This window comes from Gambusia affinis, linkage group LG18, assembly GCF_019740435.1.
Source record: "Gambusia affinis linkage group LG18, SWU_Gaff_1.0, whole genome shotgun sequence".
NCBI classification, from domain to species: domain Eukaryota; kingdom Metazoa; phylum Chordata; class Actinopteri; order Cyprinodontiformes; family Poeciliidae; genus Gambusia; species Gambusia affinis.
In genome coordinates this window covers 19,206,132-19,224,203 of record NC_057885.1, presented here as the reverse complement: position 1 = coordinate 19,224,203, position 18,072 = coordinate 19,206,132, and the positions used below count along the sequence as shown (strand labels likewise).

At 39.1% G+C, this 18,072-nt stretch overlaps 1 protein-coding gene across 1 annotated transcript in view; it reads left to right on the top strand.

The window, feature by feature from the left end:
- The window catches only part of serpinh2 (serine (or cysteine) peptidase inhibitor, clade H, member 2), a 35,911-nt gene that overhangs the window by 6,320 nt on the left and 11,519 nt on the right, over positions 1–18,072 (top strand). Inside the window, 5 exon segments of the mRNA XM_044098260.1 lie at positions 3,149–3,372; positions 5,113–5,207; positions 15,545–15,629; positions 16,101–16,127; positions 16,130–16,332. Of these exon segments, the coding sequence (XP_043954195.1) occupies positions 3,149–3,372; positions 5,113–5,207; positions 15,545–15,629; positions 16,101–16,127; positions 16,130–16,332 (634 nt within the window).

Here is an 18,072-nt window from a genome sequence, read left to right as displayed (position 1 = left end):
AAAGCAGAATGAGGTCGCCTAGAAGGGTCGGAGCAGACATCAAGCGGGCTTGCCCTAGTTTTTCTCGACAGAGGACGGCAGATTCTGCAACATAAGGATATTTAACATGTATAAGAGATGCCCTGGAAATTTTATCACATGAACTTAAACCTGGAGCTGAAATGAGGGACGTCTGGGAGGCTAGCATGCCAGAATCTATCAAGATTTGATGTAACAGTTGCCAAAAATGGCACAAATTCAAATTGCTCAGCCAACCAAAGGCATTGCAGAAGATTTTAACATTTTTGGCTCATTGCAACTACAAACCCTCATGTTTTTATTGGGATTTTATTAATAAACCAGAACAAAGTTGCACATATTAGAGAAATTATATGTAATTTTCTAGTTAGATTTACTAAATACAACCTGGAAACTGTGGTGTGTATTTGTATTCAGCTCCCTTTCCTCTGATAACGGCTGCCCTGTGGAGGCCCGACAACATTAGAAAACAAGTCATGGCGACCAAGGAACACAGCAGGCAGGTCAGGGAGAAAGTTGTGGAGAAGTTTATAGCAGGGATAGGTTATAAAACAACATCCCACCCTCAAAAGCTGACAGGGTGGGTGCAGAGAGCACCAGTCACAGAAACAGCCACGGAGAGTTGAGGAAATCTGTTGATTTAGCAACTTTTAGTTGTGAAACTTTTTAAATATGGCATATCACATGAGATCAAAAGAACTTTGTAGTCTATAAGGCGCTATGTTTGCCTAAAAAAACAAAAACCCTGCACATCACCGTCAACACACTGTTCCCATGGTGAAACATGGCGATGGCAGCATCATGTTGTGATGCTGACATATCAAACATCCCATAGTTCAACATACAGCCACAGGTTAAACAATTTTTACATGATAAATATTTAGCTAACACTGATTAACTTGTAATTAACTAATATATTTTACTGTTTGTTTTTTTTTTAAATCATATGGAATGCTTTTTGTCTGCGACAGACTAGCGACCTGTCCAGGGGGACCCCGCCTCTCGGCCAGAACATTAGCTGGAGATAGACATCAGCACCTCCAGACCCCAGTAGGGAGAAGGGTGTAAGAAAATGAATGGATGGATGAATGGATGGATGGAACGCTTTTGTTTAAAATAAATGTGAATTAATTTGCAATTATTTACAGTAATGATATTAGATGGAAAAAGCTAAAAGGTTAACAGAAATAAAAGTTGATGCTGTAATAATAATAATAATAATAATAATAATAATAATAATAATAATAATAATAATAATAATGATAACTTAATCTGCATAAAGTATGAATAATTTTGGATTTAGATTATGGCCAATATCTGAGCAGATCAGAAACTGCTCAGGGCCACATTCTGTGTTGGACCGGCCCTGTCAAATCAGGACCAGCTTCTCACCAGTGGCACTGATTGAAAATTGCGTCATATTTGCAAATTAATATTCATAAGCACCGAAGTGTGTCACGTTTAGAGGCCAGAAAGAAGAAAACTCTTCCAGGATTCCTGAGGCGAGGCAAGGAGAAGATCAGTAGTGACCCCGCTTGAATAAATAGGTGAACTGCAGCCTCCTCCTCTGAGAAACAGGTTTATTACGTGAGCAAAGTTTAGTTTTAAATGTATTGAAAAAATATTTATTCCACACTCTCGACTTATCGCTTTAAATTGTGCATTATATAGATTTTGTAGCCTTGATCTTAAATTGCCATTAACGTGACTAACACGCCGTGTTTATTTCTTTAAAGGCACACAAACATAGGAAAACTTACATTTGCAACAAGTTGGAAACTGCGTCGACTTCTATTCAACTTCAGATTCAGTCTGGCACACTCGCTCACTGCGGTCCGCTGAGCCTGGAAGTTTCTGGAAAAGCAGGAAAAATCCATCCTCTCTTTCCTGCCAGTCTGAGTCTCCGGTTCGGTCCCACTTCTCACTTCCTCCGGAGGCTCAGGTGGAAAGAAAGAGGAGCTGCGGGGAGAGACGAGTGAATTAATTAACGGTAAATATGAACAAATCGAGCCATTCTCCTCTGTTTCCTCTCTGTTTGTCGTCAGGAGGGTTTTTGGAAATCAGAATAGAGTAGGCAGAACCAGACGGCAGATGTTTCCCGTCTCCTCACAATCAATAACTCGGGGTTTTCTTTCCCTTTTTTCCCCCCCAACACCCCTACACGACATGAATGCTTTTTAGTGTATCAATTTCACCCGCTTGTTCAGTTTGAAAAGGTCTTTTATTTCTTCTTCTTCTCCTTTTTTCTTTTTTTGCAACTTCATCAAACTTAATTGTCGTACTTTGATTTTTTGGCGCTGCAGGAGAGATAATTATCAAGCGGGGAGGAATTTACAAAAAAATCCAGTTCGCTGTTGCGGCTCTGCAGGAGCGCTTTGCGCATGTAGAAGTTTTAACAGCGAAGAGGGAACCCTCAGGCTGTTTATAGAGCTTTATCTCAAATATTAACAGCGAGCTAAAGTAGCTGCTCAAAGGGACGTCGGTTTGCGTGCACTCTTCTGCTTGCATTGTAACTCAGAGGGGTGCATTCCTCTCATCCTCCACGTAATGCACACATACAGAGCACTGCTCAAGTATTCTTTCCCCCTGGAAGCTTTTCAGATTTTTTTGTCATGTTGCAGCCGTAAACTTCTTATGGGTTTCTTTCAACAATGGCTTCCTTTTACCACCCTTTCAAAGCCCCAGACTTGTGGAGGGGGCTATTAATGAAATAATGGTTGTATTTTGGACAGACTCTACCATGTGGCTCTCTGTAGAGCTACTCCAGAGTTACGACGGGTCCCTTCAATGGCCTTTCTGATTATTTCCTGAAGGTCACAAGCCAAAACATGTTGATCTTCAAATAAAATTGTTTCTTGAAGTGCTTTGGGTCGTCATTCAGTCCTTCCTGATAAGAAATACAAGTCCAGGCTCTAATTGCTTCTTCAGAGTTACCCTGTTTGGTTTCTTCTATAATTAATGCTCTCTTTTCCTGTCAGATAAGGTGGACAGCCATGTTTTTGTAGGTTGGCACCTTTTTTCGAAAGTCCTGTTTCCTAGTAGCTTAGAGGACAGACTTTAAATACTTTTGTTTTTATAAAATCATTGAAAGGGTCAGTAAACACCTGCTGTTGTTGTATCTGCCTTGCAGACCACTCAGGTCTCCCCAGAACCAAACATGGAGTAGCAGCATACAGTCTGGGACCAAAGAGGCGGTTGGGGAACCATACATCCTCTGTGTTCACCAAGCAGGCTCCTGCCATCAGTCAGGCTTTCGCGAAGGAGATCCAGAGCCGGAGGAAATGGCTCCTCTGGAGGCAGAAATCAAGGCTAGAGCTGGAGCCATGATCCTGACAAATGCTCTTCACTGCAAAGGTAAAGCAGAGTGGAGCGCTGATCTTTGATTGGGTCGGTCCTCACCTTAGCCCTACCAGTTCTAGTTGCATGTTCACACTGGGGAGCAGGTGTGTTCCAGTTTGTTTTGTTAAGGTTAAGGTAGGGCAATCTGTTTATTTAAAAAAATAGTTTTTAGGGGTGAAAGTACCAAAGAAGAGGTAGAAGCAACAAACACAAGATCAAAGCAAATTTTTTCCATTAAAAATATCTTTCAGTTACAATAGCCGTGTTTTCATCAAGGAGTTTTTTATGCACATTTTTAAATGTCAGTAGAAAAGGTTGATGGAAATTTGAAATAATGTCATCATTTTTAGCATTTGATAAAAATTGTGAAAAATTAACTTTTCTCTAAACTTGATAACTAGTTGTGCCACCTTTCGTAGCAACAGATGCTATTAAGACTTTTCAAAAACAGTTAGTGAGTTTTTTAAATCAGGATTTTGGCTCATTCTTCTATGCTGGATTGACTTAATCCAGCCATATCAGAGGGATTTTGACTGTGAACTTTGAGAAATTTTGTGAAATTTGCAAACCTTTTTTGATTTTTCTTTAGCCATTTAGAGGTGGAGTTCCTTGTATCCTTTGGATCTTTGTTTTGCTGCGTAGCCCAAGTTGGTTTGAGCTTAAAGTCACAAACTGATAACTGGACATGGATTTTCACAGAACCACCATGTTTGACTGTTAGTTTGATGTCCTTGTCCTTAAATACTGATAGTTTTATATCGGATGTTACTTGGATGCTGAAGTTCAAAACAGTCAGCATCCAATTCTATGGGCCTTTGTCTCAGCAGTCCATACAACATTTGGTGAAAATGTCTCTGTAGCGTCAATCTTGTTCTTCTTTTGCTCTTTTTATTGTCTTTCTAACTAGTTTTTCTACTTTTGGTTGTGAATGTGCTTTAATTTCTTATCTACTACTTATGAAATTTGATGCAGGAAAATGCATAGACCACAAAATGTCATAGAATTTGAAGTCCATATCTGTCATTCCTGAGCCAGAGTTACAATTCAAGTGCTGGAGTGGCCTATTCAAAGTCCAGGCAGACGTCCAGATGAGAATCTCTGACAAGATTTGAAAATTGTGGTACAGATTTTCACTGGTCCAATGGATGTAAAACATTTCTGTTTCTGGATTGGGTGAACTGGTATGGATATAACCCAGAAGATCTTTAGCTGTAATTGAAACCTTTTTTCGACAAAGTGTCGATTTGGAGAAGCTGAGTACAAACGCACACCTCAATTATCAGATTATTTAAAAGAAATTAATAGTAAAAGAAATGTGTAGCTATGCACTACTTTGTGTTGTTCTAAGTATATAAAATCCCGATAAAACACGTTGAAGTTTGTGGTTGGAACGTGACAGGTTCAATACGTATGGATGTTTTTGGAAGGTACTGACTGGTTTTCAGATCTATAAATCCGAGGTAGATAGTTGTGTGTGTCTCTCTCCTTCTTCCAGAATCCCGTCTGGAGGAAAGATAAGTGTGTATAGAAAATGCATGGATGAATTTAGGCGAACCTCCAGTTACATAATTGTTTGGATAAAATAGACATGAAACACTGGAGCGTCTCTGCACTGAGCAGAGTCATGTTGAATTATCCAATCTGTTAATTTTGGACCCGTTTGCGGCGCTAAATGGGGAGAAAAAAATGAAAAAACCTTGCATGTGAACATGGCACCATTTTTCTCCTGCTCAAACAGCAACATACCCTCTGCAGGCTGCATGCCAGCATGGCCACCTGCGCTCAGAGTGCGCGTCCTTGATGCATTGGACTCCAGCTGGTGGACGCTGCGGATAAAGGATGATTCTGGGGTCCGTCGCTGAGAGCGAATCCATCTTTCATTGGCATTTGCAGCATTGGTGTGGGTGGGGGTGATATGTCGTCTTAAATAATTGAGTAACAAGTGCCCGGACCCTCTGCCTCACCGTCATGCCTAACATCTGCGCTCGGAGCGCTCCAAGCCTGTCGCGGCACAGCTCGGCTCTGTTCTTTTGTGGCAGGCTGCAGTGGTGGAAAGTTGTCATTGTTTCAGGCTCCAATCCAGTCCATCAGAACCTCCATCTGTGATTTAATAGCTGCATTCCCAAAACATATCCGTCTAATCCTTATCAGCACTCCGCTGTAGCAGCAGAGAGGCATCATTAAAGGTGAAATGTTCCCTTCAAAAGGAGCAGTGGGAGTTTTCTCTGCTAGCAAAACAAAATGGGCTTATTGTCCATTTTCATGACGACCTTAAAGGAATTAAGTCTCAAAGCGAATGTGTCAATGCAACTCCTCCTGTTTCCACTCTCCAGAAAATCTGATAACGTGTTAAATATATTCTTCAGTTACATTTGTTCTCATTGTGCCGTCCCTCCTTGTTTTTCTTGCTTTTGTCGTTATTTATCAGACGCCTTATCTCCCCCACCCGCCTCCTCCTCCTTCGTCCCCCGTTCGTGTCTTTATCTGCGTCTATCTGCTGCTGTTTTCCCCCTGCAGGTATTCTTTTTATTAGGCAGCGGCAGCTGAAGTGGGGACAGGTTGAGAACCCCCTCCAAAAATAACATTCTCTAAACAAAGTAAGCATTGATAAGCAACTTAATTAATTTTTCTTTGTTTGAGGATTCAACTCTATTATGAAATTAGTTTTGTTGTTTTTTTTCTCTGTGCAGCAACTCTCGTTGGTTCATTAATTTTGTGGTGGAAATGTATAAATTAGATTATTCAGACCATGACGGCACACAAAGTAGATTACAGAAAATTGGATTCCTATAGTGTTGATTCGCAATTTAGAGGTGGTCGATACTTTGCTTCTCGCCCCTACTAGCTGCTTTTATTTATTTGTTTTTGATTTCAGGTTCCTAAATTAGTGATGGCAGTGATTGGACATTGTCCTCTGACAAGGTGCCAGCTTTCCTTTAGGTAAAAAATAATCGTTAGTGGATTGCAGTTCAGGGTAGAAGTACGACGGTTGCAGTGATGTTAACTGTGAAGATGCACCAACAGGGTTTTTTTAGGCCCTTTCCAATTTTTCTAAAATTGCAATAAGAATTGATCCATTTTCGGGCCCTGTTAACAGATCTGTATCTAGAGTTTGAGTTTATTAAAACTCACATGAATATTGGGAACAAATGCTGAAATATTTTATGCTTAATGCGGATAATCATAGTTTACTGATGAGTATACATTTTTTGATTGTGTTAAAAACAACTAACTATATCAATAGAATTGTAACATTTCTCATAATTAATTAATGTCAATCGTTTAGATGACATTAAACAATTGGGAAAATATAGACTCCTGTTTTAGCAGCCTTTTTTGTTTTCTTTGACTTCATATTAAGACATCCATTTGATTCAAAGACAGCTTTTTTATTTTGTTCTTTAGTCAGTTGCAACTTCTACACTGAAGAGGAGCTGCTGCTTAGCAGTTTAGCTAGATTGTGTTCACTTGTTGGGAGAACAGTCATAGTTGTTTGAATGTACACTTCCTAGATGGAGGATCAGATCAGTGGTTGGTGGTGAACTCTTTCTTTTTTAACTAAGAACCAAAATAGATGTGTGAATGGGTTGCAGACAAAGAAACAGTGGGTGGATTGGAAAGGGTTAAATTAAAAACCGAAACACTACGAACAGTAAACTAAGGGACTTTGGCAGACATGGTTGAAAGGGAAATATTGGTGCTTTAGAAGCTCATCTTTTGAGATCTTGTACATGCTGATTAATTAATTCAGGCTTGGTTTTGTTGGAGAGAAACACCGGCAACAGTGGAAGAAAAATAATACAGTGAAAGGAACAGGAGAGGCAAAGTTACACAAGGTAATGCCACAGCATGGAGGGGAAACAAGTCCCTGCATATTTGTCCTCAAATAATAGCTTGTGAAAGCCCACTTCACCACGCAATCAGAAGTTGATGAGGAAGTAGAGAAAAAGTACTCACTCTCACTGATTTCAGTCTGGACTTTTGCTGAAAGTTGAAGCACAGTTTCAGTCGAAGGTTTTTATTCACTCATGTGCATAAATGTCAGTGATTTTGTGCTTTTAAAGATTTACTTAAAAAAGAATTTCCAGCGTGAGATTATGAACCAGTTTCTTAATTATTTTAAGAAATGAAAATGGGACACACTAGTTTAAAACTAGAAAATTCCTGAAGAAATTTATCTGGGGCCTGCCAAAGTGTGCCCGTCGGTTTGGACCCAGCGTTCTGATGCTAAAAATTAGCATCAATGCTAAAGAAAGCTGAATGATAGTCAATAGCCCTTGGAGAGTTACAAGCATGTTGACTAACATGCACCTTCACCATTCAGTATGTTGAAATTAATGTATAAGCTCAAGTTAGCCAAAATGCTAATGTAAGCATAAATACTTTCAGTAACATGTGGGGTAACAGATACAGATAATGCAGAATGATATTATTGCACCGCCTTGCTGCCTTGCTGCGCAAGGCAGTTCCCTGACCTGAGAGAAGAATATAATGCATTCTAATATTTGCAGAAAGCTTCATTATAAATGCCCACACTAATCCAGTGATGAAGTGCTTTGATAAACCAGTAACATAAAGCAAAAAGCTTCATATTAAATGTAAAAATCCAATGCCTAACAGTGTTTGTTAAATCTTATTTCAAAGGCCTAAACTCATCCAATGTAGTTCTAAGTCATTGGATTAAAGCTCTGTGCTTTAACTGAAAGCAATTACTTGATGTACAATAAAGATATAGTTTTGTAGTCCTTTTATTATCATTAGGTCAAAGGCTAATGCCATAAAGTCAGTGCACATTACTTTTATATAGATCTATATCTATTATATAGATCCATCTATATATGATATGTATATCTATATAGAGGCTTTTATATAGATAAACATAAGCTTTATATTAAATGCCCATATATCCAATGCCTATCTATATCTAAATCTAGATACTGGCCTAGATTTAGCCATAGTTCTAAATGGAAGCTCTGTTTTATAGAGAGTTAGAACTAAAGATATGGTGTTATCTAAAGATATGGCATCTATCTGTATCTATATGTATAGATACAGATAGATGTATCTATATATATAGATACATCTATCTGTATCTATACATATAGATACAGATAGATGTATCTATATATATAGATAATATATATATATATGTGTATTATATATTAATCTATCTATATCTAAATCTAGATAGATCTAGATTTAGAGATATAGATTTATATATTTATAGAGAGCGAGAAAGATAGATATCTATCTATATAGACATCTATCTGTATCTATATATATAGATGATATATATCATCTATATAGATTATATGTATCTATATAGATTATATATATATATATATATATATATATATATAGATATATCATCTTTATAGATATATATATATAGATGTATCATCTATATAGATTTAGATGTATAGATAATATATCTATATATCTATCTATACAGACAGATAGATTTAGATATAGATAGATATATCTTGACCAGAAAGATAAATATTTTTCAAATTTTGTCCTAATTTGTATAAGTTTAGATTTCTAAAAGTCTGTTTTTGTTCCAAGTTGTTTACATTTTCTTTTTCCAAATCTCCCTTTAATTAATAAATGAGGTTTTCTTATTCTCTGTTTAGAATTAGAATTAAAACTCTAATAGTGGATGAACATGAGTGCTGATGCTGTTGAATGTGGGGGAAGCCGGAGCACCCGGAGTGAACCCACAGCTACACAGGGAGACGTTCCCCACTGTGCAGTCCTGGCTTTTTAATATTGAAATGTCCAATTAACAACAACAGCAGCTCTTTCTAAATTACCCACACCTGGCCCCACCGCCCTTTTAAATCTGATATACTGGAGACATGAAGTCTACGCTGGATGGACTTTACATCTGTTTTTGAACTTGCGCAGAGAAGTTGGAGATAAAGCCTTTTTCAAACGCTTCCACAGTGACATCTTTTTCATGGGGATCTCTTCTTCTTCAGAGACAATGATGTGCTCTGCTGGATCTTCAGCTGCTTGAGTCTCTGTTTGGATTACTTCTTCCTTTAATGTACCGTTTACCTGTGGAGGGGATGTTCTCGGTGTTTCCATTAGACCACCCTCTGATTCTGTGGAAACTACAGGAATTTTGCCAGTTACATCTTCTGAACCTATGCAAGATTCTGTCTCTATTTCCTCAAAAGCTGTCTGGGGGATCTCCGGTATAATTTCTAAATCTGTTTTTGGTATCTTGGTGTTTTGGACCAAGTTTTGTTCTGTCTCTATCAGGTTTCCAGTTTCCAGTTCAGCTTTCTCTGCCATCTTTCTCGTTTTCTTACATCTAGATTTCTTTGATGTCTTTTTCTGATCTTCCTGGTCTCCATTTTGTTGGGTTTCAGAAACAGTTTCTCCTTCAGTGATCTGCTGTGGTTTACTGATCACTGCTTCTTCTGTTTGAATCTTGTTTATAATGGAAGCTGTTGGATCCTCAACTGTTTCTAGAGTAGAAACTACTTGATGTTCACTGTTTTTTCCAGAAGCGTTTTCATTATTGGCAGTCTCCAATTCAGAGGAAGCTTTTAATGCTGCCTTCCTCTTGCTCTTACGTCTGGATGTCTTCGATGTCTTTTTCTGATCTTCCTGGTCTCCATTTTGTTGGGTTGTTGAGACCATTTCTTCAGTGATCTGCTGTGGTTTACTGATCACTGTTTCTTTTGTCTGAATCTTGGTTTCTATGGAAGCTGTCGGATCCCCAACAGTTCCTAGTATAGAAACTACCTGTTCACTGTTTTCTCCAGAAACTATTTCATTGTTGAGCTTTTCAAATTCAGAGGAAGCTTTTAATGCTGCTTTCCTCTTGCTCTTACATCTAGATTTCTTCGATGTCTTTTTCTGATCTTCCTGGTCTCCATTATGTTGGGTTGTTGAGACCATTTCTTCAGTGATCTGCTGGTCTTTAGAGATCACTGTTTCTTTTGTCTGAATCTTGGTTTCTATGGAAGCTGTCGGATCCCCAACAGTTCCTAGTATAGAAACTACCTGTTTACTGTTTTCTCCAGAAACTTTGTCTTTGTTGAGCTTTTCAAATTCAGAGGAAGCTTTTAATGATGCCTTTCTCTTGATCTTACGTCTGGATGTCTTCGATGTCTTTTTCTGATCTTCCTGGTCTCCATTATGTTGGGTTTCAGAAACAGTTTCTCCTTCAGTGATCTGCTGTGGTTTACTGATCACTGTTTCTTTTGTCTGAATCTCATCCCCAACTATCTCTGGTACTGAAATGTTTTGCTGGTCACTGTTTGCTCCAGAAACCTTTTCATTGCTAAGAGTCTCCAGTACAGAGGCAGCTTTCTTTCCTGACTTTCTCTTGTTCTTACTTGCTGATCTCTTGAATAGCTTGTCCTGATCCTGATGCCCATTCAACTCCGTTTGAGACGGCTGTTTTCTTACCAATAAAAACAGCTCAGTTTGGGTTGAAATTGATTGATAAACTGGTTTGACTGGACATCTGGTTTCCAGTGTATCCATCTCCGTTTGTGTTGAAGTCGTTTGACGGACTGGTTTTAGCTGATAACTGGTTTCCAGTGTATCCATCTCCGTTTGTGTTGAAGTCGTTTGACGGACTGGTTTTAGCTGATAACTGGTTTCCAGTGTATCCATCTGTGTTTGAGTTGAAGCAGATGAGTACTGGACTGTTTTCTGCTTTGGGGTTTCTTGAAAATCAGTCTGAGTTTCAACAGAAACCACTGAATTCTTTCTTTGTTGTCTCTCTGAGAGTCCTTTCCTGATCAGATCCTTCTGCTGTTTAAGTTTTGCATTCAGTTTCTGATTTACATGGAACATCTCATCAAGCTGCTTAAATAAGTACTTCTGTACTTCCATATATTCCAGTTCAGTTTCCTTAAATTTTGCAACACACGTACACTGATTTGTTGTCTTTCCAGGAGATGGACTTCTCTGCTCTTTTTGCTCTTTTTGCTCCTGTGTCTCCAGCGGTTTGAAAATGGATTCCTTGGTGGTGACCAGCTGTCTTGAAGGAATTATGGTGTTCTTGGAAAAGCTTTCCTTTTTCAAGGAAGCTGCCACATCATGAACTTGCGTTGGCATTGAAACACTTTGGGCTTCAATATTCTCGGTAAAAAATTGTATATCTACGCGAGGTTCTGACTTGGGCAGCATTTTCCAAAACATCTTCTTTCCGCTGCTGGGCAAACCTGCTTGAAGACTTTGGTTTTCCGGCAGAGGTCCGTTATTAATGTCACTGTTTATAGAAAAAAATGATAGATCTACGCAGGCATCAGGCTCAGGAAAAGATTTCCACAACAGTGGCGTCTTCTTGATGCGCTTAGTCTTGGATTGTTTTTCTCCTTTCTGATCCAGTTTCCTCTGTGGTTTGGAGATGTCGTTCTTTTCAGTGACCAGTTGCGTTACAGAAATCTCAGGTTCCTCTGTGCAGATCTCCTTCTTTAAGGAATCTTTCTGGTCACAATCCTCTTCAGGCAGAGAAGTGTGCAGCTTTTCAACAGTTTCAGTGCCGGACTGAAGGGGCTGTTCCTTCTCTGTTGTCTCCTGCAGTACAGAGGTCGGTTCCTGTTTGGCAACCAGTGAAGCGTCTTCAGTGCTTTCAGATGAAAGATCAACAGGGGAGTGTTTCTCCAACCAGATGTGGAATGGTATCATTTTCTTCTTCATGCGTCTCGTAGTTGGTAGCTGTCCCTTTGACATGGAGGGCTGTTCTTTCTCTGCTACCTTGACTCTCTCCTGTCCTCCCGCGGTGGACTCTTCTCCACTGACCAGTGATTCGTTCTGCTTCTCAGTGTTTTCTGCAGAAACCTCTTGGTCAGCGGGGACGTGTTCCTCTGACCAGGTATTAGATGGTACCAGGTTCTTCTCCTTAGACTCACTGTCAGGTGTCGGTTTGTCCCCTTTCTGATCGATTGCCTCCAGAGCTTTGGTTATCGATCCATTGTCAGTCAGAGGTGAAGCGTCCTGCTGTTGGATGTTTTCAGCAGAGATCTTCAGCTCTTGCTGCTCCAACCAAACTGCAAACGGCACCTTCTTCTTCTTCCGCCTGGGTGTCATTGGTGGCTGCAATTCCTTTTTGACAAAGTTGTCGGATGCAACCTCTTCGATTCTATATTGGTTGGTCTCCATTGTAAGCTTTGCTTGTTCAGGTTCTAAGCTGAATCAATTCTCAAGAGAAGCGTATTAACAAGGCTGCTAAACGGCTGTGATGAAAGTTGATGATGTGAGGAGCTTATATAATGGCTGGTGATGTCAGAATTCTGCCTTTGGAGTTAAACTGTGATGTCACACTGTGACGTCACAGTTTTGTTTGGTATTCAGAGCGGGCTTGTCTGATGGATTTTTTATCAACAGGACGGATGTGAAGAACCAACAAGACTACAGAAAGAACTGCCACTGGTTGCCATAGTTACCAGTAAGGCGCGGTCACTGGAAGCAAGTGATGCAGAGCCTCACCTGTCATAATGGAAAAAATAATTTAGATAGCTATTTTTACCCTGTGGTTTGTACTGTAAAGTATTTATTTTTTATTTAGCTTAACCAATTTTGATTATTTTTTCTTCAAAATCGTTGAATTTTTGCATTTTCCCATTCAAATGCTCAGAAGCGCAGCAAGTGAGGCAGCAGCAGCTGAGCCTCACCTGGGACTGATCAACTTCTCACTGGCTGCCATCCTATGAGAGCATGCTCCTCCTGTCTGTACGCCGCCAATAAAATGGTTAAAAAACATTTCATGTATGAACTGATTTTCCATAATTTAGCTCATGTACATAATGCACAGTGTTTGTTGTCACCAGCTGTGTGCGTGACTTGTTTCGTGGCTGAGGAGCGATCAGAAACCAGAGAACAGATTCGAGGTGAGGCAGGCAGCTTCCCGTTGTTACTGTAAACAAGTTATTATTTGGTGGTTAATCAGGACAAAATACGGTGTTTTGTGGGTTTTTCCATCCATATCTTTTAAAATATTTTAGTTTAATAACACTTTTTATTACTAAACCTTGCTAAATAGATGTTGGTACCAATAATATGTGAGACTGAAGCTGTGTGATAGCAGTGTAATATTAGTGTACATGAATCATATCCTATCATTTCAGTGAAAAACTTGTTTCCTCTGTCTGATACTGTTTTGTTCTTACAAACGCCCCTGTACTTAAAATATTTTTTAACAGGTAGGATATTCTAGTAAAAGGATTAGGACAAACAGGAAGGATATTCAGATGGAGGAAGTGATCTTCTTGTGGTTTCATCATGTATATAAATTGTTCCAATGATAATCTAATCATAACTCCTAAGCTTCCATTTCAGTCTCGTCACTCAAATAATGTTAAGGTAAAATGAGCAAAAATGCTAATGTTAGCAATGTTTTTGGGTCGCTCAGAAAGAAGATGTGGACAAACCATAATTCATATCGACGTGCTCTCTTCACTTTAAAAGAGATCACGGACGTATCTACAAAATGAAGTTTGAATGGCGTTTCTACATGAAGTTATGACGACACAGAAAATCCTCAAAAATAGGGTATTTTTAGGATTTACTGGTTGCCTCGTCCCCTTGATGACGAGAGTTGCACCTGGTGAGCTCGTCAGTGATTTTGGGGTCGTTTTTTGCTTTTTACGTCACCATGGTAACTCCAAATCCCACCAAAAATAATAGCACACCTTCCGGGATCGAGCCGCACGTTTTGATACCATTTTGTGGGTGGGCTCGCAGCAGTACGAGCCGCATTCACGGTGACGGAAGAAAAAGTTAAGAATAATAATAAAGAGACATTCTATTGGGTGTAGAACAATAGGTGCCTGCCATAGCAATGCATGGAGGCAGTGACTGACTTGCGAAGAAAGTTTTCATGTTATCCAGCAAATGTGAATAGAGTTGAGGTTTTAGCTTTGACCAGTCTGACCACCAAGCCTTTTTCCAGAAGGGTTTTTAAAGTTGGATAGGTGAGTCAGGTTTTAGTTTCATCAGGTAAAGCTTTTAAGAATTTTACTGGAATGTTTTAGACTGGACAAAATTTATTTATTTTTATTTTTTTCCGAGATATCAACCCATTTCCATATTTCCAGTTTTGAATTTTGTGAGATTTTCAACATATATGTCTCACATTGTCTTCTATTACAACCGGTAAACTTTAAATGTGTTTGAAAATGTTGATTACCAAAAGGAAAGAGGAACTGCTGTCAAAAAGCTACAATTTCTTTGGAGGGCACGATTGTTAGCCTTATTTAAATATTGCACAAACTAAAAAATTTGTTTTTATAAGATGTGAATTATGGAAACGGTAGTCTTTCTAGAAAATGAGATCTGGATCTCAAAGGGGTTTTACCTGCTGAACAAGAATTGTATAAAAAGGTCAAAACAACACATACATAGTAAAAGCAAACTTTTCTCAATTGTTTTCATTGTTGGAACATGCTGTAGTTGTCTGAAGTTTTTTTTTCTGCAAAGAGCCAAAAGGAGGCACTTTAGTTTTTATTCTCAGTCTTTTTTAAGTAATGTCAATCTGTAAAATGTCACCTTGCGTACGTTTTGCCTCCAAATCAGATCAATCATCCAACAATGGGAACAAAACATGATGCTTCACACTGCTTTTAATCTGACCCTTTGATCACAATAAGTTATCAAAATGTCTCACTTCTCGTTTTTGGACCTCTTTTCTCCGTAGCATTGTGTGCTGAGAGCGGAGATTTTTCCAAAAGATTAATCAGTAATGAGTCATCATTTGTTGTTGCCAAAGCCAGTCTAAAGTGTCATTCACAAAGGCCCAAATGGTCATAATTTTGTCAACCTACACACACACTGTGATGGTCCAGCGGCTTTGAGAGTGTGTTTTGAGGTTTTTACAACAGTAATTCCACTGCTCTCAGCCCCTCTTAAACTGACAGCTGTCATGGGGGGAGTAAGCAGGGCCAAGTGGGACGTGTTGGACAATGAGCAGTACACAGTGGCCTTCTGGACTCTATAAGAGCCTCTGCAAAACTCAGCAGCTTTGGGAGAGGTTTACATTGTTTAATTGGCAGTAAATGATCGATAATTCATGCTCTGTGTCGCTGTAAGAGGCCCGCATGTATTCTTAGGGATGTCATGTCCTTTTGAGTGCCTTTAATCATCTACAACTTTCAATGCCTGATGATTTTCATGGCTTTTTTCCTCCTGCTTTTAAGATGTGGTTGTGTGTTCAGGGCTGTAGCAGAGGGAGCTGAGCGAGGAGATCACCGCTCGCCGCACCTTTTTGGGGAAGAAATACACCAAAGTGATTATGATGCACAAAGCAGGTAAAGACATGAAAGATAAAAACATGCAGCTGGCTGCTTTTTGATGCTAAATAACTGAAAGTAAGAGAGATTCAGCTTCTGTAAGGTCCAATCTTTTTCCCACCCATTTATCATGGTGCACCTTATGATTTATTAAGCATGCTCTCTATATTTTATGGATTGTCTTCAAACAACAACAAGGCAGAGTGAATTTGTGCCATTAAGGCAGTAAAAGACGTCAGAAAGATGCATTGTGCTCATTGTAATGCTATTTTTACAATGTCGTCTTCAATTTGAGAGAAACTTAGTTCACTTTATGGCTCCAGCTTGAACGTCTGGCTTCCTGTTGGAGTTCAGCTGAGTCGAACGACGCAAACTCAAGTGGCTGTAAAAAAAAAAAAAACATGTCTGCTGAGAGTTTCAGTACTGAAGTAGTAAAATATAAAATGCTCCTGTCCTCAATGCTGTGATCTTCTCTCACCCCTCCTGCAGGTCGGTATCGCTTCCATGAAGATGTTGACAAATGGTGGAGGTTGTAGAGGCGCCTCTGTGGGGAAGCAAGGCCAGCCTTGTGCTCCTGCTGCCCTTTCATGTGGAAAATCTGGCCAGGCTGGACAAGCTGCTGACCCCAGAGCTGCTGTCAAAGTGGCTGGAGAGAACCGCTGTTACCGGTGTGGCCCTTTCTCTGCCCACGGCAAACATCACCGGCTCACTCAGTCTGCAGGTTGGTGCACCGATGTTAGCTGTATGACAGTTTCCACAGTTTTCTGATGGAGCGTTGCTATTTATGAGCATAAATGTTTTTATTCCATACTTTTAACAAGCTTCAGAATGTGCAAGAATTTTCAGCAGTGCTAACAGAGCTTCTGCATCTTGAAGCATGAACCAAAATAATGTTATTTCTAGTTCTTGTTTGTAGTATTTTAAAGCACTTACTTTTATTCAATAGGATTCCAGTACAGTTTGTCTCTGAGTAACGATGCTCATGCTACAAAAGTTTTGACTTATTCAAAGAGTGGCTTAAATCTGATTATATATGCTGCAATTTCAGATGTGAAGGAAGGTGGTGCTGAAGTTGGATTCATTTTTATCTTCATTCTTAGTGAATTAAATATGACCCAAGATTATAAAGATTTATTATCTACTGTATAAACTTTTTGTTTTGTATTTCAAATAAACTTAAAATGAATGAAAATTTGCAAATTAGAGGACAGCAATACCCTGCAAGTTATGTTTGAAATACATAATAGTACAGTACCAGAACATATGCAAAAAAAAATAAAAAAAGATTTATTAAGAGATATAGCATAATTTGAAAGGATCTGAGAGTTTTTAAAATACCAAGTCAGAATTAAATAAATTAAATTTTCTATTTCTATTTATGGAAAAGGTTTGTGAAACAATCTGTCTAAAGAATCCAAAGAGAGTAAATACATATTGGTTTTTTTCAAATCTGTCCACAAATTCAAAAATAGATTCCACACTATTATGATTTTTTTTTTTTTTCACAAACTTTACAGAAATGCTGTGCACGTCTAACACTAACCACGCTTTCATTGCTTTTATTGGATTTAAGTGGGAAAGCAGCAGCCAGGTGCTGCAAATCAAATACATCTGATTATCTAATTGTGGCCAGATCTATAAATAAATTAGCTTTGGTAGTTTGCTGCTCTTTGCAAAGTTTTTTACTTTTTCAGATTTAGATTTTCCAGACTGTGGTTTTGTTTGTGCATTTTTAAAACATTCGGAACATTTGAGTACTTATTAACCTTGAACCTGTTTGAAGAGTAGTCAGGACTTATTATCTGTTAATTTCACAAATATTGAAAAAGTGTGGCTTTGAACCATTTCATTGCCTTTGTGCCATCTGGACTATCTTTCACTACATTCACACAACAGGCAGTTGCGACCCGTATCCGACTTTGTTTCTCACCTTTCTCAAATATTAAGTTTCAAGCTTCACTCTATAAATGTTGAACTGCAGCTCATGGTGATGAAGACATGAGGAGCCAAAAAAAAATACAGAATAGTTGGACCAGACGTATACAGATGACATGGAAGTAAAAGCTTTTTCCCAGAGGAAGGGCATGCTGACTGAAACCGATTACCATGTCCTCCTCGTGTGCACGCTGTAACCTCATCACGGACTAATGAAATCTGCTCTGCCCTCGTTTCTAGTTTGACAAACATCTCTGTAGAGCTACACTGCCATGTTGCTTTGCTGGCCGTGCCCTGAAGAACAAGCTTTTGACATTAACATTGTCGGGACGCTCCGGGGGAGGAGGAGGCGGCTGTAATCTAGTGCTGAACCCTGAAACAACTCCTTTTGACACGGCTGTGGCCCTGCTTCAGAAAGCAGGAGAAAAAAACTCTTTGTTGCACAGATCTCCATTTGTTCCATGAAAGAGTTTGTCAGGCTGAAGGAAAGAAAAAGAGCTGTAATTCCTGCAAATACATGAATCAG